Source organism: Rhynchophorus ferrugineus, unplaced genomic scaffold (assembly GCF_030347505.1).
Source record: "Rhynchophorus ferrugineus isolate W39M unplaced genomic scaffold, kcgeb_rfMv2 rfM10, whole genome shotgun sequence".
Lineage (NCBI taxonomy): Eukaryota > Metazoa > Arthropoda > Insecta > Coleoptera > Curculionidae > Rhynchophorus > Rhynchophorus ferrugineus.
In genome coordinates, this window is record NW_027472589.1 from 29,163,965 (window position 1) to 29,187,543 (window position 23,579).

At 34.2% G+C, this 23,579-nt stretch overlaps 7 protein-coding genes across 17 annotated transcripts in view; 5 read left to right on the forward strand and 2 right to left on the reverse strand.

Annotated features, from left to right (window-relative positions):
• Positions 1-124, forward strand: part of Cypl (peptidyl-prolyl cis-trans isomerase-like 1 Cypl) — a 95,162-nt gene extending 95,038 nt beyond the window's left edge. Inside the window, exon 5 of the mRNA XM_076416449.1 lies at positions 1-124. Coding sequence (XP_076272564.1) covers positions 1-101 — 101 coding nt within the window. The 3' untranslated portion in view covers positions 102-124.
• Positions 109-20,512, reverse strand: Prps (Phosphoribosyl pyrophosphate synthetase). Of its 8 annotated transcripts, none has more exons than XM_076416416.1 (8): positions 20,470-20,512; positions 7,651-7,861; positions 7,249-7,432; positions 6,850-6,912; positions 1,131-1,258; positions 917-1,069; positions 581-857; positions 109-519 (listed from the first exon to the last, which is right to left on the reverse strand). In XM_076416416.1, exons 1-8 carry the CDS (start codon positions 20,495-20,497, stop codon positions 427-429), a joined length of 1,137 nt encoding a protein of 378 aa, XP_076272531.1. In that variant the 5' UTR covers positions 20,498-20,512; the 3' UTR covers positions 109-426. The 8 variants fall into 8 exon arrangements, with proteins under 8 accessions (XP_076272531.1, XP_076272533.1, XP_076272534.1 ...); XM_076416418.1 differs by lacking the exon at positions 20,470-20,512 and adding an exon at positions 15,376-15,475; XM_076416419.1 differs by lacking the exon at positions 20,470-20,512 and adding an exon at positions 10,983-11,116.
• Ubc4 (Ubiquitin conjugating enzyme 4) lies at positions 8,199-10,761 on the forward strand. Its single transcript, XM_076416444.1, has 5 exons — positions 8,199-8,593; positions 8,948-9,100; positions 9,153-9,235; positions 9,287-9,450; positions 9,503-10,761. Exons 1-5 carry the CDS (start codon positions 8,531-8,533, stop codon positions 9,637-9,639), a joined length of 600 nt encoding a protein of 199 aa, XP_076272559.1. The 5' UTR covers positions 8,199-8,530; the 3' UTR covers positions 9,640-10,761.
• Positions 10,753-12,221, reverse strand: Asciz (ASCIZ zinc finger protein). Its single transcript, XM_076416415.1, has one exon. The coding sequence runs from the start codon at positions 12,219-12,221 to the stop codon at positions 11,001-11,003; it is 1,221 nt and encodes a 406-aa protein (XP_076272530.1). The 3' UTR covers positions 10,753-11,000.
• On the forward strand, positions 11,354-16,182 carry l(2)k01209 (uridine-cytidine kinase-like lethal (2) k01209). 3 transcript variants are annotated; one of them, XM_076416405.1, is made up of 12 exons: positions 11,354-11,478; positions 12,526-12,644; positions 12,833-12,966; positions 13,022-13,112; positions 13,176-13,258; positions 13,312-13,589; positions 13,644-13,844; positions 13,903-14,025; positions 14,077-14,332; positions 15,429-15,574; positions 15,633-15,773; positions 15,827-16,182. In XM_076416405.1, exons 2-12 carry the CDS (start codon positions 12,592-12,594, stop codon positions 15,995-15,997), a joined length of 1,677 nt encoding a protein of 558 aa, XP_076272520.1. In that variant the 5' UTR covers positions 11,354-11,478; positions 12,526-12,591; the 3' UTR covers positions 15,998-16,182. The 3 variants fall into 3 exon arrangements, with proteins under 3 accessions (XP_076272520.1, XP_076272521.1, XP_076272522.1); XM_076416406.1 differs by lacking the exon at positions 11,354-11,478 and adding an exon at positions 12,201-12,290; XM_076416407.1 differs by lacking the exon at positions 11,354-11,478 and adding an exon at positions 12,301-12,354.
• Positions 16,077-16,885, forward strand: sloth1 (sloth 1). Its single transcript, XM_076416454.1, has 4 exons — positions 16,077-16,118; positions 16,209-16,269; positions 16,335-16,499; positions 16,552-16,885. The coding sequence occupies exons 3-4, from the start codon at positions 16,346-16,348 to the stop codon at positions 16,635-16,637; spliced, it is 240 nt and encodes a 79-aa protein (XP_076272569.1). The 5' UTR covers positions 16,077-16,118; positions 16,209-16,269; positions 16,335-16,345; the 3' UTR covers positions 16,638-16,885.
• Positions 16,987-22,919, forward strand: LOC143204007 (bis(5'-adenosyl)-triphosphatase enpp4). 2 transcript variants are annotated; one of them, XM_076416413.1, is made up of 7 exons: positions 16,987-17,600; positions 17,658-17,798; positions 17,859-18,011; positions 18,069-18,240; positions 20,512-20,721; positions 20,780-21,037; positions 21,216-22,919. In XM_076416413.1, the coding sequence occupies exons 1-7, from the start codon at positions 17,238-17,240 to the stop codon at positions 21,386-21,388; spliced, it is 1,470 nt and encodes a 489-aa protein (XP_076272528.1). In that variant the 5' UTR covers positions 16,987-17,237; the 3' UTR covers positions 21,389-22,919. The 2 variants fall into 2 exon arrangements, with proteins under 2 accessions (XP_076272528.1, XP_076272529.1); XM_076416414.1 differs by having other exon boundaries at positions 22,455-22,919.
• Positions 22,920-23,579: the final 660 nt, after the last annotated feature.

Below are 23,579 nucleotides of genomic sequence, written 5' to 3' on the forward strand. Positions count from 1 at the left end.
GGATGCAAGTGATAAAGAGGATAGGTTTTGTGGAGACAGACAGAAATGACAGGCCAGTGGATGAGGTAAAAATTCTGAGGGGGAAAGTGCTAAAGAACTAATAAATTATTTATTAAAAACAGAATTGATGTTTATTTTATTTAAACATAACTTCACTTATGCCTAAAATAATTTTCATTCAAACAACAATTAGAAACGAATTGAAAATATATAAAATTGCCAAAGTAATGATTATTACTATTCATAAACACAACTCAAAACAACAAGGTATTCTCTCTACTATAAAAATATATACTGTAAAACTTTAATTATATTAGTGCTCCAATATAACTTTTAATAAGGATTTTAGAGCCAATTATATAGGGTTTTAATATAAAATATTACTTATACCTTAACTCTAGCATACATGGAGATGTTAATAATATTTTAATATGGAACATTCGAAAATAGATAAGATACACTCTCTCCATTGTGTGTACGTCTCACAGCCTCAGCAAACATCATCGATACATCTATGCACTGTTCAAAGAAAAAAAGGATGTAGATTAATAAGAAAAATAATGAATTATAAAACACCTACTTGTACTTTAGAGCATTGTTTCATATGCTCGTCTTGTGGAATGGTATTGGTGACCACGACAGCCTCAAAACACGCGTTGTTTATCCTGCTGATCGCGGGTCCTGAGAAAATGCCGTGGGTTAGGATGGCGTAAACTTTAGTCGCGCCTGCCTCCATCAGCTTTTCAGCAGCATGGCAGATGGTTCCACAAGTATCCGCCATATCGTCGACTAAAATAGCTACTCGATCTTTAACATCTCCTACTAGAACCATTGAAGCTACTTCATTAGCTTTTTTCCTGTATTAATGGTATTGATGTTAAACTTTTCAAAAAAGTAGTAAAAAACAATATAATACCTTTCTTTGTGAATCAAAGCGAATTCCACGTTGAGCCTGTCAGCAATGGAAGTGACCCTTTTGGCACCACCAGCATCGGGAGAGACAATAATACTATTCCGCCATTCGGCTATGTTTTCTTTGATCCATTTCAGAACTGCCGGCTCTGCGTACCTTTGTGTAAGAACATCCCATTAATTATAAGGAACCATTAACATTACCACCGTGAACTCACAAGTTGTCCACTGGAATGTCAAAAAATCCTTGGATCTGTGAAGCGTGGAGATCCATGGTAATGATGTGGTCCGCCCCGGCCACGGATAACATGTTGGCGACCAATTTCGCCGAAATGGGAGCTCTGCTCTGTTAGAAGAAGAAAAAAGGAAAACATATTAGTTTATTTATTACAGATGGTAAGTTCTCGGGAGTGTTAAAACATAAAATACGTCACACCGAAGATATTTTAACCAGGAATTATTCTTTATACTCCGTTGTAGTTGTGACAGGTTGTTTAACAAGAAACGATGCTATTTGATTCGACCTTTCATTGATCAACTGATACACAGGTCTGCAACGAATTTTATTTCAAGTTATAACATCCAAAGACTTGTAGTATTGTTGTGCCACGTTGTGGTAAATTAATTATAATGATTTCATCAAAATATATACGGAACTTGAGAATACAAGAACTATAAAACAAAATGATTTTACAAAAACATGAACAGAATTAAGCACAAATTTATATTTGACTTCTTACCAAAAGATTGTATTCCAACAGGCAAGAAAATGAACGAATAGTTTAACATTCCATGCCTTCGTTCCTTAAAATATTTATTTTTAACTCTTTCTCTATTTAATAGTTAATTTTTATTCTGTATTCGTTCTCAGATATTCTTGTTCCAGTTTTTTTACTGTGCTTTGTTAGTGCACAATTTCTTTGGTGTCCTATTCTTATTTTTGTATTATGAGATATTTATTTTTTAATAATCCTTTGTTTCAGTACTAGGTCTATTTATTGTATATGTTGTATATGCCTCACTTTTTAAGTTTCTATTTATAAATCCACAATAATGACTGCCTACTTACAACATTATCTTTTGATGCAACCTCTGCATCACCACTATTAATATGCGCCACATTCAATAACGCTACTTCTCTGTAATTTCATCGATATTGTTGATTCATCTTTACTTATCATCGCTATTTGTCTTACATGAAAATTATCTTATTTTCTTGGAATAGGATGTTTTTAAAAAAAAAACGAGAAATGCTACATGAAATATTATCCAGACATATTATAACACATGGACTGAATATTCCCGGGTGTAACAAAGAAAACGCGTTTTTTTTTCTTCAAAATTGACTTTATTCATCAACGTAATCTCCATCAAGAGCCACATAATCATTCCAGACCCGCTCTAATATTTCAACACCACTTTTTTAGAACAATTTATCTTTTGCCCCGAAATAGACCTGTCACCAGTTGTTGTCCACTCAGATGACGATCGTTTTGATTCCGGAGTGAATTGCCACATATTGATGCAAAAATTCCGATATGTTACGTTCAAACACGGCCAAACACTGCTTAGAATCAGCAGCACGTTCTCATTTTTGGTCAACAATGAACGATCGTACCCACAGAGCTTTATTATAGTCAAATGCTTATGTAATATAAACGTTATTTTGATATCTTTACGATGTTAGCACATCTCACGCAACTTCAATTTTCGATTATTTGGACGACCACTGAGTTCTGCGTCATCGGTGTCTCTACGACCACGTTTGAAGTCGGCAACCCAACATTTTATTGTTGTTTCTGATGGACTGGAGTCCTTTTTTTTCAATACATTGCTTCGCTCGAACGGTATTTTGTCCCATCAGGAAGCAGTATAAAATTAAAATACGAAATTGTTTTTGATCCAATGTTTTGAAAATAACAAAAGTAGTGTCACTGCTAGCACAATAACTTACATACTTATGAGTAGAATATTATTAAATCTTAAATCATTTTCTTTTGAAAGTTAATACTATCTGAAAAAGCGGTGAATGCAATAAAACTAGCGCCATCTATGTGTTAGGCCCGGGACTTTCCAGTCCATATGTTATTCTTGTCCACACAATTTTGTAACAATGTAACAAATATAAACCAGAATGCCATCTGATCAATATGGATGACACTTGGGTCCGCAAAGAGTGGTGGGAATACCACTACTTCAGCCGCCTTCAATACTCCGCTTTTGATTGAGTTAAAATCCAGAACACGTTAGCATCGGTTTTTCTGAGAATGCAACTAGTTTTGTAACCTTTTGGACCAGCTGGGTGTCGCAATTCGTGAGAAAAGACATGGTTTACAGACAAAAATCATTTTTCATCGATACATCGCACCGCCACACAGGCTCAAAAAACAATTGAGAATTAAAATACGAATTGATACATATCCAGCCTATTGGCCATATTTAGCTCCTTCTGAGAGGTGGGAAATGTTTTTTTTATCGGACGAAGAGTTAATATGTCACTGAGGTATACCTCAAATTATAATGTCAAATGCATCGATCTAACTATTGACAAATATTATTGAACGACCTACTATATCGATCCATACTCTTACTTTGTAAAATATTTTCAAATCAATAAATTATGGCTAATTAAGATGTTTATTTTCTGTTCCTTATCGAATCTTTAAAAATATATTTATTAATAATTCATTTCACATCCATATTAAAACCGTAATCAATCACAAAATATTATGAAACAGTAATACTTTTTGGGTCATCATATTGCAGGACCTTGTATATACAATGTAAAACAAACATATTTATTTAAAATATAAATGTAGCAAAAGAGTATTTATTCTGTTCGGAATAAGTTAGACGCTAACTTATATTTTCATAAAAAAATTGCTGCAATGCTGTTTAAATCGCTTTATAATTCCATACTCATATTAAATCAAACCGTAATCAGCATTATGAAACAACAACAAATTATTTACGTCAACATATTACGACCAGGAATTAATTATTATACCTTTTTGCTTCAATAGTCACAATGGTAAATAAATTCAACAAAAAATATTTTCCATCATTGTCTACAATTTTCCCCTTCTCTAATAGAGAAACTCCACCAAGAAAAAAAGTTAGGCCAATGTTAACGTTTAACATTGAAAAAGTAAAAAAAAAGAACAGGAAAAACTTAAAAGAAAGGAAAACAAATAAGAATTCAGGAATATCTAGACAACGAAACTAGAAAGGCCACAAAATTACTGAACCCATATATGATAGAAATAAGTAGACGAAGAAATCGAGTGATAATTGTATATAAGAAATTGGATAAATGGAAGAACGCCAAGAAGACAAAAACAACTTGAAAAAAAGGGATAAAGAAGATAAGACCAAAGAAATAAGCAGAAAAAAGTAACAAACAAAAAAAATTAGAGTAAAGAAGAAACACTAACACCAAAAAGACGTTTTGCTATATTTTGCTACTTTTTAGTATATGAAGGGGTTAAGTATACAAAATTTTAAAGTTCTTTGATCCAGGGGATACCATCGAATAACTAGCGGAATTATAATCTTATGGTAATTTGAATCAAAAAACTGTAACATTTTGTGAGGCTTGTAATGCAAACTGCTCGGAAAATAGCTCGTTCGAAAATCAATTTATTGTCTCTACATCTACAGCTTCAAATGGAAACTATGAAAGAGCTCTACAATTCAAGAAACACAGAGTACCAGAAACTGTTATGCTACTGTAAAACAAGTTGGCAAACAAGACGTTAATTGCAGCGTTTGAGAGTTTTGATAATGTTTAAGACAATGAAAACATTACAAAAGAAATCAATAGTCTCTAATATAATTTGACAATTACAGAAAATGCTGTAACCTATTGATAAAATTGGAAGAAACTAACCCTAGCGTTAAACTGATACAAGTGCTGTTAGTGCAACACATACTAGAAAAGTTTAGGAAGGTAAATTTGATAAAATGACTATATGGTAAGAAGTCCAAATAGTGGATTTACTCGGTTAAGAACTCCTCGTAAATCACGCAATCAACACCATTTGTACCAGAAAAATAGACCCGATACCTAAATTAATTAGCATCACCCCCAGAGATTGTGTTCCTACAGGGACCACCTGCGGTTGGGATGCTGGTGGGTTCAAACCACAACAGAACATGGCTGTGCATTATGTTTTATTACCGGAGCTCGTGTTAGGCATGTACTGCTTCCAGATAAATAAATACGATTGCCAATCCAGATAAATTTCTAGCTTGGTGAAAAGCAGGCTAAAATATAACAGGAAAAAATCTTAGTGGTATCTCTCTGATAAGAAAACTAAACTGAACACGTTAATTGTAAGTTGAATGTAGAATTTGCCTCATCATCTAACACTAAGACCAATAGATGACAGGTATAATAATAATTAATTTCTGGTTGTAATATCCTGGGGCTAATACCACTCAGGATATTCTAAGAAATCAGTATATTAGCGAATGATTTAAAAATGCGACGAGTGAAGTGTTTTGTGAAGATTTTCGATTAAATGAAAGAATGGGACGACAGTATCGTTCGCACCGTTCACTCGACAAGTTGCCACTTCTCTTTCTTGAAATATGATAATTTAAAGTAAATTAAAAACGTGTTTTTTTAGTGCAAACATTTTCGTACCTTCCTTAGGTAGGATATCCTGTCGTTCAATCGGCGATCAATACACAGTTACTCAAAGCAATCTTCAACATAGTTTACTGGAGTTCAAGCATTTGTAAAGTCCGCAAAAGTGGACTGATGTTGCTCAAAATAGTCTTAGCCGTGAACTATTTGAATATTAAAACACTAATGCGTTGAAAAACACTTCTAAGCCGTGAATTCTTAGTATTTGAAAAAAACTCCTTATTCTAATCTAGTTAAATTAAGATAGATACACTGCAGCTCAAACAGTAAGGCCACTAGAATTCGACTAAACTTACTCGAAGAACCTCCAAAATACCAAAACATAGAAAAACACTCCATATGGGCTTTACCATAGACATTTCAATAAAAAACTAATAAGAGTAGTTCAGACTACTATCAAAGGCCAACTGGAGGACGTAGTTATAATTGATACGCGCAGAGAATTTTATTACTTTTTTAACTTACGTGAGTGATAATGTCCACATTTATTATTTTTTGATCATTTCTTTACCATGGATGTGTTATATAGCGAGAGTAATACGGCAAAATTGTTTGAGTAATGCTTTTTCTTCAGTATAGGGGTTTTGATTTAACAAGTCGCTCATGTCATACTAATAAAATAATATTCAAGTAGGTTCCTAAATAAGTAAAAAATGTCCCTCCCCCCAAACAAACATTAAAATCTACCCTTGATTAATTTTTTTAATTATTTATAAAACCGGCAGATTCAAGTCTTTGAAATCCTGAATCTGTTACTGTAGATCACACTAATTGAATTATATCATATTCATAGACTTTTCTCTATTCTAGTTATATTGTATGCTAGTTTATCTTTGTATGCTTTTTATCTGTACAGTGGTCTGATGAAATTCAAACAAAAAAACATGACGCATTGATAATCCTGCACTGTTGACTGAAAAAAATAAATGATGTGTTGAAACTCATTTATCTTTGAATGGGTCATCAGACGGGACCCCCTGTAGTCTGTTGATCTATAAACATTCATGTTTATAGTTTAATATGTTATATTTAGAATATCATCGCGCGACTATAGATTATTCAAGTTGCAACCTCTGCATCAGACGATCCAAGATAACAAGGCATAACCAACATGCTTAATATAAAAGGACTAATATAACATGCAAATATATGAATAGTTCCTGGCCAGTTTTACGATTTTTCCCATTTGTGATAATGATGGGGACACAAATATATACCGAACATGAATGAATAATGTGGAAAATCAAAGCCCCACGGCGACATTCAGCCAATTATAAATATTTTACCCTAAATTTCCATTCAATAGATTTCCATTTTTCGACGTGGCGATCCTTGTCAGTTTCCATATTCTAGAAATATAACTATATTTAAAGCAACCATTCGAATCAGTTAATTTTAGTGTACAAATCAATTAACTTTAATTTTACTTCATGTTACTCTTATTACCTATTTATTGAGATATCAAATCAATTTGTACACTAACTGAAATCACCATAGTAGCTATGTGAAAATTTAGAATAAAATATTTGAATTAAAATAAAAAGGAAAAAGAATTTTGGCAACGTCGCTAGGTTGTCCCTATTTAAATGTGAACCAAAAAATATCTTGAGATTTAATTAATTCAATATCATTACACAATACATAATAAACTAGTTCACTCATAGTCGTCAGTAACATTTCTTTACCTTGTCTTTCTTATCCTGTCTAGCATAGGGAAAACATGGGATGACTGCGGTAACGCGACTGGCTGAAGCAATTTTACAGGCATTTATCATAATAAGCAGTTCCATGAGATTGTCGTTGACTTCTCCAGAACCCGACTGTACAATATACACATCTTCTCCGCGCACAGATTCTCCAATCTCCACACTAAAACGATATCAAAATCAACCACACGGTTGAAAACAAAACATTATGGTTAGGGTTATTTAAAACCCTCTTTAGACGTAGACTTCACAGAAAAATCGATAACAATTGTTACTGTTTTAAGAACACAGGTTTCCTCGAGAAGCATGCCATGAAAAACACGTTGGAAGCGAACACCTCACGTTTTCTTATCTATATCAAGTTAAAAAAAAACTACTCACCATGTTTCTAAATTTGAAAATTTCTTCGTGACCACTTTTCCGGTATCGATTCCTAGCCGATCTACGATTCTCTGAGTCAAATCCGGATGGCTACTGCCCGAGAAAACTTTTATGTTAGGCATCCTACTCGATAAATTCTTTTCGGGATGTCCCTGCGGCTTTTCTTGCGAGACGCTCTTCGGTGGACACTGTTGAAAGGCGCCGGGCATCACTATAAATTCGTTGGTTAATCTCCGACCAATCACATATCGAGACAATTGGAGGTGACAGACGTCATGTGGGGGTCACCAAAATTCATAATATATAGAACGGATTAGATTACAAATATGTATTATGTAACTCTGGCCCTCTTCCCCATGGGGTTATTGAGAAACGCTTTAATTACAAATACAAGAAAAAACAAACTTAATAATAATATGATATCAATAAATATAAATTATTTCCCAATTTTTGCTAAATATTACATATAGAAACCTCAACACGATTGCGCATCTAGTTGCTGTGAAGTGTCAATATTAAATATTATATCAACTTATTGTAGCAGTGGCTAAATAAGCTAACAAAATCAACACATAATTATAACTGATCAATATTTATCAAATTAATTTTAAATTGATCAAACAAAGATTCCTGAGAATCATGGTATAATAATAATTGCCAACCTTAAACAACACACAAAAATTCCCCAATAAAATTGACAGTTATCTCAGTTGTTCTTAGTTCTTTTTCTACAAAATAATTTTTTTTGGTTTTCTCGAAGAAAATTTATCAGTGAAAGAAACTGTTTAAACAGAAACTATCGCACAATTGAATTTCTAAAACTCGCCTAAGCAAATTGTGATGCATTAAATTTTCTTCGGGACGCAAAATCAAAAAAGATATGGCTAACATTGCTGCTCAAAGAATTAAGCGAGAATTTAAAGAGGTTATTAGAAGCGAAGAGGTAAGATTTTTTGCGTCGATGCTATTTTTTAGTTTTTTTTAGGTCACGGTTTATTTTTGAGTTTAAAATAGCTTACCGGCGTCTTGAGACATAGCTTTAAATTGATCTTTGTCGTTGAAAAGGCGAATTTAACTATACATGTTTTTGCATAAAATTTTCCATTATTAGACTGTTTGTTTGCAGCTGTATTCAAATCTTCGTTGGGGGTTATCGGAACTGTATTTCACAACAATTTTGTTCTATTTCATGGATAATTTATTAAACAAATTCTGACGTTCTAAAATTGACAAATATTGTTATTTTTCAAAACACATACACACACGCAAATTATCAGCGACTTCTCGTGGTTTTTAGGTTGCTAAATGTGCAATAAAAGTGGAACTTGTCGATAACAATTATACAGAGTTAAAAGGAGAAATTGCTGGACCTCCAGATACACCTTATGAAGGAGGGAATTTTGTTTTAGAAATTAAGGTACCTGAAACTTATCCCTTTAATCCACCCAAGGTAATCATTTTTGAATTTATTATTAGTGACATTTATGATTCATTATCCGTAGGTAAGATTTATTACCAAAATATGGCATCCCAATATATCTTCTGTGACAGGAGCCATATGTCTAGATATTTTAAAAGATCAATGGTAAGATTTTTAAAATATAAAAACTCCTTAAGGATTGTGGAAATTATGCAGGGCCGCAGCGATGACTTTACGGACTGTACTACTCTCCCTTCAAGCTCTGTTAGCAGCAGCCGAGCCAGATGATCCTCAAGATGCTGTCGTAGCCAGACAGTACAAAGAAAATCTAGAAATGTTCAAGTTGACAGCACGACACTGGACCAATGCTTATGCTGGAGGTAACTATATGGTTAATTTCTTACAGTTCTTTTAAATCTATTATATATTGAGGTCCCAGTGTGAATCCAGAATGTGATGATAAAATCAAAAGGTTGGTCGATATGGGTATAGAAGAGCACCAAGCCAGAGTGGCACTGTCTTCATACAATTGGGACTTAGAAAGAGCGACGGAACAACTATTTAGTTAGTGAAATTGAAGGGGATTCGACGGATGATTCAGTTGTAGTTAAACATTACTTTAAGACTTTGGTTTCATTGATTCCACTGTACAGGATATTTATTGATTGTTGATTATTCGAAAGTAATATAATTAAATTGCATGAGTTAAATTTGTTAGTTCACAAGCCATACACTTCAGGAAAACGAGATGATACCTCCAAATTCGGAAAGCTTATTTCTTTGATAATGTCCCTGCTTTGTCTCTTGTTTTGTATTATTGAGCTTATCTTTTTTTAGTTCAGTATTAGTCCAAGTCTTTGTGTTGCATTTTTAAATAATATTGACTATCACTACACAATATTGATTTGTTGCTTTCTTCTAGATTGCTGCGGTTATTAAAGAAATTTGCTTTTATTTTGTACCGTTAAGGTAAGCGCGCAATCGTTCGCATAGAACGTATTGTTTTTTTTTGACCTATGATATTAATTGTATATTATTATTACATTGTTTATAACTTTTTAAATTCTAATATAGTAATATTATTGATATTCCGTCATCCACTGTAGTGCAATCACAGAAATGTTAAAGCCAAAGTTTAACAAACATGCCAACATTATTTAATGGAGTTTGTAAATATGACATCTGCAATGCGATTGTATGTGCATTGATATTTTAAGATCCGTACTTTGACGTATGACGATTCATTTTAAATTCTATAAAACACATACATGCTTATCGGATGCATGGTAGGGATGGAATTTCGTCCAGGATTATACAAAATGAATAAAATCTAAAATCTGAATATAATTTAAACTTATGACAAAAGTATAGGACACGGAGCGCGCGCTTACCTTTATTGTAGATATTCTCATTATATTGCTAAATAAATTCAAACAAGCCACTCAGATGTTTTTTGTTAAGTTTCTGTTTTAAGCAGCTGTAAACATTCAAATGCTTTTATCCAGGGGGACAATCATATACTTATATTGCTTATAACATCGAGATGTCTCATTTGTAAGCATTCCAGAAATAAAAAACACGATTCGTTTCTCCTTACTCTGCTTAATTTTAAATTATTATTATTTTTTTTGTATAAAAAACCTTATAACATATTTATGAATATAATTTGGTAAATAAATATGAAAAATCAACAGTAGTTTTATTAAGGAACAACTATTATAACGTATGTCTAAAATATAATTAAAGGGATATTAAATATACAGTTGCTATGAAAATTTTTTTAAGCTAAGTGAACTTTAATAGCATTGTCGCCAAATTGTTATACGTAAAAAAATCAACAAGTACTTTATTAAGGTGCACAGTAATAATCTAAATATAACTAAATGAGATATCACATTAAAATATACGTCACCGCATCAAAAGCCTAGAGTCAGGAGTTGATAATCTCCAACATTTGCCTGAACTCCTCGTCGGTTTGGGTCTCTGAATGTGCCATGTCTCTGATTACATTGACAGGTAGTTTCTCCAGACTGGACATCAACGTCTGACTCTCGACCGATCTCAGACTCTCCTCATAGGCAGTTTGTGTCTCGATATCATTGAAGCCACTGAATTCTTCCAGTATATCATTACAAGTTTGTGTGTACATGTCGCTGTAATAGTCCGAATTAAATATATCACTATCGAACATGAAATCAGTTTGAGTCTCCATGTGACAGTTATAAAAATTATTATCAAACTCTGTGGTTTCCGCTGATAACAAATCGGATGTATCGGTATGGGCTGAGTCATGTGTGTTGGTCGACATGTTAAAGATGTAGTGATCCTGAAGGCTGGTCTGAGTACTGGAATTGTTCTTTTCAGTTTGGTTGGCAAAAGTCAAATCAAAATCGCTCAAATTGAATGAGGTATTTGATGAGGTTTCCTTTGAAGTTACAGCATCGGTTTGAGTGTTTATATGTTTGAAATTATTGACTAAATCCAATTTTATGTTATTTATAGTTTGAGTTTCAACAGACAAAACATCACTGGAGACACTGGTTTGGGTCTGTTGCGTCAGCTGAGGCACAAAACACTCACCAACATTCGAAACTTGTATCATCTTACTAGCAAGTAGTGGTTTCTCATATATAGTTTGGTTATTTTTATCATTCGGAGCCAAATTCTCCACATAAATATTAATAGTGTTGCAATTTTTATACTGACTTTTCTCCAATATTTTATGATTCTTTCGGCGACTATGGGTTTTCAACGTTTCATAACAACCGTAAAAGGCTTTACAATCCAAGCACGAAAACATTACATCGCAATATTCTGTGTGCTTCGACATCTGATCGTTTGTGGGAAAAGATTTCTTGCAACTAGCACAAGTAAAGTCCTTTTTCGTGTGTACCTTCAAGTAGTGTTGCCGGAGACTTTTCATATTCTTAAAATGTTTCACAGCACTCCAAACACAACCAACCTGTGGGCAAAAATACTGTCTCTCAATGCCGACACTCTTCAAGTCCATTCGTTTGTGTGTTTTCACTATATGAAGATTCAAATTGGATTCCGACGTAAATGTATCGCCGCATTCTTTGAATAAACAGGTTAACTTGTTTTTCCTTTGACACTGTTCTATAGTCGGATATACTTTCAAAGGGCCACTCATTGGGTCTAACAATTATTATGAAATTGACGGTGAAAAAATATTGTAAACACATCGAGGTGACAGATCGAGGTTAGGATCGATATCCTCTAGACTAAATATACATATTTATTTGTATTAAGAACCCTGATTAACGGTATATTTCTATTATAAATAAAATTAAATATGCTTAAAACATGTTAGTAAAAACAATCCTAAATTTAGACATTCTGGAGAAAATTAACATATTGCAAAAATTGTGAAAACCCTTCGGATATCAAACTTTCTTCCGCGCAGTTAATTTAGTATTTTGTTTGGTTTTTCTCAGATTTTCTGCCGGAGTGGAAAACGTGGTATACGGGAACTCGGAAATATTGCGTCTAATTATTCAAGGATGGCAGCCAAAATTGCTCTATTAGATCCACCCTCCTCTGCTAGCTCCGATAGGTACGTGTAGTTGTAGTAAATATATTAATTTCTCCCTGATTATATATAACATCACAACAAAGTATAACAATAGGTATTTCCCAGTATAAAAAGCGATTTCTCCGATAAAAGATACCTCGCGTGTCAATTAAAAAAGCTGTTTTGCGCATTGTTTATGATAGAAGATAATAATGCATTTATTTCGTTAGTGATGTTATAGAACCACAGGATTATTCTGAGGTATTTATCGATATGGAGGAACAAGAAGAGCGTAGCGGCGATTTTTATAACACTCCAGCATCCCCTATTACGGTTCCTTATTGTCCACGGCCACCTTCAACAGGTTTGAAAGGCATCTAGTGTAAATTTATCACAAAAAAAATTGTAATATATTTAAGGATCTCAAAAATCACCCAGGGCAAGGAGACAAAGGACTACATCACTGAATCAGGGGACCACAACACAAACCAAGACTGATGTAATGATAAGGTAGGTTCTTTTTAGGTTAAGGTTGGAGTTGTGATTATAAATAAATCATAAATCTAATGTTAGAACACCTCAAAGAACAATTTATACAGCTGGTAGACCACCGTGGTACAATAGTGAGGGGCAGAAAGTCGAGCCGTTTGTGATAGGTAACAAGACATCTACCGAAAACGCCACAGAAACAGTTTTGTTCATTTTTAAGGTATTTGTGGTGGTAGTGCATCTGGCAAAACAACAGTCGCAGAAAAAATCATAGAGTCCCTGGGTGTGCCATGGGTAACCCTCCTGAGTATGGACTCATTCTACAAGGTTCTCACGGAAAAACAACACGAAATAGCCGAGAAGAATGAGTATGACTTCGATCATCCTGATGCATTCGATTGGGAACTCCTGATACAGACCCTGCAACGTCTCAAGGAGGGACGCAAGGTTGAGGTGCCCATCTACAACTTCCTGAGCCACTCCAGAGAGAACAGAACGGTAAACATGTAGTTTTTTCCAATTTTAGATTGCATACTGAGGTATTCATTTCAGAAAACTATGTATGGTGCCAATGTAATTATTTTTGAAGGCATTCTCACGTTCCACAACCCGAAAGTCGTAGAGATGCTTGACATGAAAATATTTGTTGACACTGATGCCGACGTGAGATTAGCCAGAAGGTTGAGGAGGGACATCAGTCAGAGGGGTAGGGATTTGGAGGGTGTGTTGAAACAGTACACCAGTATGGTTCAGGTAAGTTTTGTTCCTGATATTTAACTGAAAAAAAAGGCAGTGAATATTACTTTATTAGCCCTCATTTAATCACTACATTGCTCCACTAATGAGCCATGCTGATATAATAGTTCCCAGAGGAGGAGAGAATGAAGTTGCCATCCAGCTGATTGTCCAGCATGTTCATACACAACTCCAACTGGTATTTATCATCTTCATCACACTAATATGGATCTAAGAGTAAACATTTTAGCGCGGTTTCAAACTACGCGAAGAACTTGCTCACGCCCATGCCATGAACAGTGGCCCAAGGCCTCCTACAGTTAAACTGTTACCTATGACCCCTCAAATCAAAGGACTGCATACTTTTATAAGAAACAAAGACACGCCCAGGGACGAATTTATTTTTTACAGTAAAAGGCTCATCCGGCTGGTTATCGAATACACTTTAAGTTTGATGACGTTCAATGATAAGATCGTTGAAACACCACAGGGAGTTTCGTACAGCGGTAAGTTCTGTTTAAATCTAAATTAGTTCTGAGCAAGATTATTTACATGTATACATGTTACATTTTACGTTTTTCGTTTCATGGATCACTGAAATATTAAAGAAAAAATAAAGTCTTGCAATTGCAATGCAAACTTACAGGTTTTTTGACAAATATGTATCTTGTTAGTTACTGGTTAAAAAAAATGCTTTTTTTAGGTTGAAAACAGGCTCCTTATATTTCATATTTTTGGATTTTTATTAATTGAATTGTTTGTGATGCCGCTGAGATTCGGTTTCTTTGTACTCTCTGCACCTGATGTTCTTTAAGTTTAATTACGTTTATATTTATTGTTCAAATATCCAGTTGGTGTTATTTTAGTCTTTGCTGTAACATGTAGGTTTTACAGGGAATTAGAAGCGGTATCACAGTTTCCGCAGAAGCCATGGAGATGCTTTGAAATTAATCCCCAACAAATCATATTTCACTTCATTCAACCATCTCAATCTTGGTCTTCCTTTTTCCTGTTGGCGTCCATCCCTGTCTTTATGTCAGGCTCTTGTTGGTTGTGGTATAATATTTTAATTTCTTCGTGGTATGTGGTGGTATGAAGCTAATCATTGTATCAAATTGTGAATATTTTCATTTTCGAAACATTATTAGATATGAATAATATAGTTAATTGCGTTACGTTTCTTACTGGCTATCTTTCTTATTAGAAGAAAATAGCCATGTTATAATGCGAAAATAAATAATAAAATATGTAATGTAAAAAACAAATGTATGCATTATTTTTAGTTATATTTATGCTGTAACTTTCTTCATACTTAAATCGCAGAAGAAGCATAAAGTCGCAATATAATTTCTTAGCAGAAAGATTTCTTCAATGAACGACCTATCAGATTTAATTCCCTTTTGTTTCTGTTCTGGCATCTCAAAGAACATGTATGAAAAACAGATTTAATAAAAAGGGGCACTAACAATACTATATATAATAAACACGCTGAGCCACAGCAACCCATTATTCGATAAGAGACACTAAATATAATGAAGATTGTACTTACAAATATGCATCTAAGTCAGCATTATCTACGTTCATATTTTTTATTATCCGCAGGGAAAAGAATGTCTACAAATAATATTTGTGGAGTTTCAATTCTCCGAGCTGGAGAGACTATGGAACAAGCTGTATGTGATGTGTGTAAGGATATTCGGATCGGGAAAATCCTTATCCAAACCAATCTGCAAACTGGAGAACCTGAGGTTACTTTTTTTTGGTTGGTTTATGATTAACACAATGTTTATACATTTTTGTATGTAGCTGTATTACCTGAGACTGCCTAAAGATATAAAAGACTACCAAGTGATACTTATGGACGCTACTGTTGCTACTGGAGCAGCTGCAATGATGGCGATAAGAGTACTATTAGACCATGATGTTGCCGAAAGCAACATACTTCTTGTAAGACATTATTCGCTGTATCAGTAACATTATTTAATACTCAAATCGCTTAGGTCTCATTGTTGATGGCAGAATCTGGTGTGCGGTCCATCGCCTATGCCTTCCCCAAGATCCAGATAGTGACCACCGCTATAGATCCTGAAATCAACGATAGGTTCTACGTGTTACCCGGCATCGGTAATTTCGGCGACCGGTACTTCGGTACAGAACCTACAGAAGAATGATGTTCCTCCTCTAGCTTCTATACAGAAATATTTATTTTAATTTTAGGTTTAAATTTATAGGGATGTGCTTAACGATTTCGGTAAAGTTCCCCCTTTGTGGATAAATAAAGCTTTTTATTGCGTAAGCCTTAACTATTTTAAAGTACTTATTTTCGTATAATTATCAATAAAGACAGAATACCCTACTTCCAGGTTTTGATTTACCCGCCAGATTTTTTTTACATCCTCAACTCTGCGACGTGGACTTAAAACTTACTTCCGCGGGACGTCAAGTGAGTTTGTTATGCAACAAGGTAACATGAACATAACCCTAAAATGTATTTTTAAAAATCTGCAGTCAGTATTCCAATGAGGTTTTATAGTTCGAATTTAAGACGGTTTCTTGATAAATGGCCTGGTAAAAAAACGTTTGGGATCTATCGATTTCTGCCCTGTTTCTTCGTGTTGGGAGCCGCACTGGAATTTTCAATGATCAACTGGACTGTCGGGGAAGTGAATTTTTGTAAGACCGGATGAATATGTTTTTGGTTTATGTTAATTTTCGGGTTTTTTAGACAACACATACAAGAAACGGCAAGCTTTAAATATTGTACAGGAAAGATTGGCCAGTCAACAAGAATTAAACACTGCAACTAAATAATCTACAATGCCTGCAGGTGTTTCATGGTCTACTTATCTTAAATTCACAACTTGTGCATTGCTGACCATGTTTGCAGGATCACAAGTCGTACACATTTATTACAAACCACTTGATGATATGGATAAATATATTAGGGAGGTTGAAAGGGAATACAAGATAAAATGATATAGTTCCAAACTCTTAAGATACTGTTCTGGGCTGACTGATATTATATAGCTGAAATATATTATTGTTGAGTTGAAAAAAGTGTTTTTTGTCTCAAAATGTATAGCTTAATTTTAAAAAACGAATTTACTTTGCACTTGTAATAGGGCTGTATTGGAGTTTCCTAAACTGTCAAATGCAAACTATTATAGGTTAAGTACTCAGAATTTTAAAATGTTTATAATTTTTTTTTAATACAAAATTGAACCGCGCAAATCATAATTTGTCTTGATCAATCGTGATACAGGCAATCAAATTTCTGAAAATTTGACGAGAAAAAGTTCACCTGACAACCTCGGATATATATCAGCTGTTCTCGTCTTGAACCGAAAATAATATGAAAAGTGTGGTGGTGCCGTTGGTTATTTTGGTCGCGCGGCTGATACAATCATCGCGATGTTTTTAAAACCCATTCTAAGTGTGTTATATCTCGTGACAACCATTTGTTTCTCTTCGGTGACCTCGTTATCGAAACATCCAATATTAATTGTCGTGTCCTTTGATGCCTTCAGGTACAATTTCTTTACCACGGAGACTTTGCCGTATATGAACTTATACAGGACGAAAGGTACGTACGCCGAATACTTGACCAATGTTTTTCCGACGAAGACATTTCCGAACCATCATTCTATCGCGACCGGAGTGTATCCGGAAGTACATGGGGTAATTGGAAACTCGTACTACGATAGTACTTTAAAGAAAATAGTGAAAATATCCCCGGAAATGTATAATTACTCCGAGGCAGTTATACCGATATGGGTGAGATGGCTTTATTTTGTTTACTGAGGGGTTATTTTACGATAACATTTATGTTAGAGGTGGAACGAGGATCAAGGAGATGGCAGAGTATCTGCGTCATTCATGTGGCCCGGAGGAGACTTCACATATCAAGGCAAAAATATTACTTACTCAGTAACGTTTCAAAATGGTTTTGACTGGAAAAAGAGAGTAGATCAGGCATGTGTTGCTATTTATACCTAACTCTTATCGTAAATCATTTTTCATGCTATTTTTCAGACAATTAAGTGGATTTTAGATCCAGAAAAACCAGCCAACTTGATAATGTTGTACTTTGAGGAACCAGACACTCACGGACATGCGTTCGGTCCGAATTCCGTGATCATAAAAGATTTATTAGCGAAATTGGATAATATAACTGGCTATTTACATGTAAGTGTTTTGCAAAAAGTCTGAAATCATATGGCATATCAAAATGTAATATCGTAGCAACAATTAGAGCTCAACAATTTATCTGATAAAGTGAATGTGATTCAAGTTAGCGATCACGGGATGACCGCTGTTACGCCACCGCATTTCATCAATATCACCCAGTATTTGAAGAACGGGACGTATGAATGGGCTGGCGCAAGTCCAGCAATACAAATTATACCCCACGGAGGTATGACGCCGGTTATTATAGGAAATACAAATAGGTCTTTGTCGTTTTTGTATAAAAATAGGGTAGTTATTATAAAAAAGCAACCTTTTGCTTCTTTTCTTTCTTTTACCACCTTTCGGTTAGCTTACTGTGGCTATCAAACACAATGACAAATGATAGTTCAGGGGAGCAAAATCTTGGGTATGGTGTGATGAGAGGAGATTTGCAATGTATAGCCGGATGTGTTATTGCAGAGAACATAGGCACTGTTTGAATAAAGAGAAAGCTGGTGCAAGGAGCAAGAATAGGGAACATTGTAAAATTAGAATATAACTTGAGAAAGACGAACATGTTATCATAGGGCATAGCGTTTAAAGCCTCCCAGTATTCTCAAAAAAGTTAAGTTCAGGAGAATTAAAGACAAAAAGCAATTCCATTTAGTAATTTAAGGATGAATCAATTTTAGTATTTTTAAATGCACAAAAATCTAGGTTGAGGCATAGTTTAATCAGCATCAATGTCATTCGTAAAGAAAAAATTACAGCGTCGTTAAAAATGATAAGTAGGCTGGACAAATCAGACATATGTAGCTTGATCTAGTCATTTTCATTGGTTAGATAACTTCAATCGATAATGTGGCCTCTTAAATAGAGATAACGATAAATAAAGTAGTAATGGTAATTCTTAAAAATGTACTGTACACTGAAACAGAAAAGGTTGAAGGCTACTGGCTTTAAACTCGAAGCACCGTATTAACACTGCTACTTGTGGCTCTTGTCTTGATCCAGGCCGCTGGAAAAGTACTCTCAGGCAGCTATTTATTGGTTTTTATTTGCATTATTTAATGGCGTTGCATCCTAAGCTTTTGTTTATTTTTAGAATCTCTTTTACCACAATTGTAAAACAGTAAATAAAAACGTTTAGCTTAAGGAATTCCCGCTTGAAAGCAGTATCCACAGCAACGTTGTTAATTCGGTGGTTAATTTTTACAATTTTCTTATCTATTCATTGAATCACATAATAAATTTAATGTATGGCATTAAAAATACAAAAAAATGAAGATATTAAAATAAACATTCCGAACTTTTAGTAGTTGAGCAAAGATATTTTTTTAAATTGTAATGATGTTTACAATCCTGTTACTTGGTAGCACAGCACGATTTATTTAAATCTTACTCAATTAGAATCGCTGATTTCTGTGAACGTTGGAAAACCGTGGTTTATACATAATTAAAATATTATGCCACAAGCGATGCAACAAAAACTAAAAGCCGTCGGAAACAAAGTATTAGGTGTTTTATTCTGATCATTTTTCCACTGTAAAGATGTATTTATTCAGAAAAATTAGTACAATATTTGTTAATAAAAATATGTTTCATCCTATTACACACTTTTTTCGGATTATTCTATCAACATGGCGATACTACGTTGAAATAACGATGTGTGCCATGCTGTATCGTTCTGAACACATAGTAATCAAAAGACGGTATATCTGGTGAATACGTTGGGCGCTGCAGAACTTTCTATTCGTGATGCAACAGCGTATGTTTCACAAGTTTTGTTGCAATGTGTGTTCTCGCTATTCAGTTGGCGCCGGTGGACATCTACAGTAACAAGTAATACGCTAGACCTTGCCGAACATACCGCTTTTATATCGATCCATAGCTCTTCTGAACTAACCCGTTACTGTTTGAGATTGGGATTATCGTAGTAGATCCACCTTTCATCGCCAGTCACAATACGTCACAAAAAACTTTTTTATTCATTTCAAAAAACATTTTTATCGGATAAGAAATGAAAAATTATATTTTCAGTCGTGTGGTGGTCATTTTCCCCCATTTGGATCTTTCCCATCGCATGTAAAGATCTGGAAACATTTGATTCATCAACTCCTAAGTTGTCCGAAAGTTCATGGAGCATTTGACTTAAGTTTTCATTCAATTAGTCATTGTCTTCGATACAATGACTTCGCATTTTCATCAATAGATATCGCTGATCAGAATGCTTGCAAGCACTTAGTAGTAATAACGTTGTTAAGATCATCTTTATTGGTAGACCTAAGTTTTATCCATAGAGATGGAATGACATCCATGAATTGTACATTTTAAACCCCAAAGCTTCAGTCAAAATAGTGTTTACAATCTAACCTATTAATTACCGAACACAAAACTTTCTAATAAGCAATCGATACGTTCCACTGGCAGATTTGAAGCAGGTGATGTTTTCTCTTGTAATACGACGGAGACTTACCTGTATTCCCAATAATTACGGGTAACATTCGGGTTATTACAGGTTTCGAGGACAGTATCTATACAGCTCTGAAAAATGCGTCTAAACAAAACGGACACTTTACGGTATACGCGAAATCAGAGTACCTGGACCGGTGGCATTACAAGAACAATCCTCGGTCACCGCCGATTCTGGTTATGGCCGAACAAGGATACGCCCTGGATGACCTGATCATTAGTGCTCCGCAATACGCCAAAAAATACAACTTCACATGTTCGTAGATCAACTTAGCGTTCTCCCGCAATATAACGACGAAACAACACATTTTCAGTGACAAACCAGTCCGAATTCGGAGTTCACGGATATGACTACATCGTGGACGAGATGCATCCGTATTTCATGGCCATCGGACCAAGAATAAAGCAGCAAACCAAAGTGGATCCCTTCAGCACGATTGACTTGTTCAACCTGTTCTGCGGCATACTGGAGATTATGCCCACGAAGAACAACGGTACCACGAAAGCTGCCGATATGGTTCTGGCGAACACTTCGGGCAAATACTCATTGGGCACTATTCTGATGATGTCAGGTATGACTTTCTTATTTAAGCACATCGGCACCGTGAATAATTAAAAATAAACTTGCCTCTTGTAATTCATGTTATTAATTCAAGCACACTTTCATCACGACAAACACTTTTCATCACTAACATCATTCCTCGCCCCGGAATAGAGTCTTTACTAATTCGTATTTTAATCTTTTTGCAGTAGGTGGCGTTCTGGTCGCGTTGCTTCTAGTAAGCTTGGCGATCGTCTTTACCCTTATAGCGATTAAGCGTCAACAGAGCATCACAACGACCGCGGCGCTCAACAAACGGTTTCCCCAAACGTTTCAGAACTATATCGAAGCTCAACACCTTCTCGAGCCCGAGGATGCCTGATCGGTGTCGATATCATCTCCGTCAGTTTTAGGTTTGTCGGCGAACAATGTTGATATTGACAGCGACATCTACCGACAAATGTAAAACGCATTTTTCCAAATTTCTTTGTGCTGTTGGTCATAGAGAAACATTTCGAATCGCGGCCAAAATTACAAGTGTTTATTAAACCCCTCCCCATACACCAAAAACAAAAAAGCTAGATGATCATTTCAAAAATAATCAAGCTTATCTAAGTAGCAGGTGAAGCTGTCGTGATAACCTATGAAAAAAAAACACATATTGATTCCTGAAATTACACCTTACAATCGTTTCCAGACAATCTACACGATAATAATAGCTCACATTATCACATTTTCAACGTTCTGTCGTAATACTTGACATAAAACAAATACTAGTAAAAATGAAGTACATACATTTTTTTAAAACATAATTTTCATGGTTAACATTGATTAGAACGCGAAATTTTCAATATCATATCACTACGATACGAGAGTAAGTGGTGTAGGTATGTTGAGGTTGTTATATTCGTGTGAAACGCTCAATTATTAATATTTATTAAAAAAATTCTAGCTCAAGTGATCGAAAAGTTCGTCCAAAGAACGTTTGTTGGTAGAAAAGTCTTTTAGGCATTTTGGACAATAAAATTATTGGCATTTTTATCTAAAACATAAATTGATGCCGTCTAGTCATTTTGGTTGTAATGTTTTAACTTATTTTTAGTGGTATTTTATTAAATTTAAGGCAATTTTGTTTGTCTCACGAGATTCGATAATTTTTAGTCATTATATATGCATGCAGGATATGCATTTCGTGCCTGAACTTTCTTTGTTTATTAAAACCCATTAGAATTCTAACGAGAGCAATTTAAAAAAAATGTTTCGACAATTCATGCTCAATTTTAGAATTCAACTTTTTTCATAGCACCCTAGATATTAACACGTTTGTTTCTATGTAGAATCATGTGATTAAATCGCTATTATATTTCTCTATAATCAATATCATTTCGTGTGAGGTACTATTTTAATTCCCAGTACGATGTTTTTTTTTTGTTTGTTTCTCTTTACAGGTAGCTACACGTCGCAACATTTTAACATGTGGAATCGCTTATTTTTGTGTTTCGCTTGTTCGTATAATTTCATTATACAGTAATTTTCGGTTCGTTTTGGTTTTTTAAAACGAATATATGTATCCAATAGATAGGTTTTTAAAGCACATACTTGTTAATTAGTGTGTAATTTTGACAATTAGAAGTTAAGATTTTCAATGAGATTTACGTTGTAGTTCGTTTAGTATCGATAAAGCACAAATGTTGAAGTAAATTTTTTATGTTTTTTTTATTGGATTGATATGTTTGCGAACGATATCGCAGACTTGCACACCGCCCGGTGATAGATTATGCCAAAAGTGAAAAATTATCCGAACAAAAAAAACTAGAATGGAGTGTGTGATATTAGATATATAGATTTTGTTAAATACTTGTATTTTGCATTATGTATTGTTATCAGAGTGAATTAAAGGCCTGTCACGTAAATGTATTTCAGTTTTCTCATCCAGAGTTCCTTTGTGAAAAAAAATGTATCATATATTCATATGAAATGTATAAATAATCAGCTTTAATTTTTTGTGTCCGCAAAAATCAGAAAGAAGTAATAAATCGACTGTATACTTAAAAAAGCTAAACAGAAATGGATATTTCTATATGTTTTGAATTGTCATAGCAACTGTCGGTATACTTGTGCCTGTAAAACTTAAAAAATAGTCGATGGAATGAACGATTTGAAAAATAAAAGGATTCAAAATCAAATTTTATCTGACAGATTCCTATAATATGCTGTTTAACTCAGTTGTTTTGAAATGTTCAAATTTGTTACTTTGTTTTGTTAAAATTATTTACTCCTTATATCAAATTATAAAGTGTATTCAATTAATCTGCCTACAATAACGAATACTTTGAGTATTAAATATTAAATTACTGCAATACTTCATAAATATATTGTGTTAAAATAATTACTGTTTATAAACTTTCTAAAAATGTAATCAAAAGATGATTTAATTACTTCGTTACTGCAAAATAACATTTTTAATACCATGGTATAAGATCAATTTTGGAACGTATTCATTGCACATTATTGTTTTTACTATTTTTATCTTTCAATATAAAACAGAGTAAACAAAAATCCGTTACGAGGGC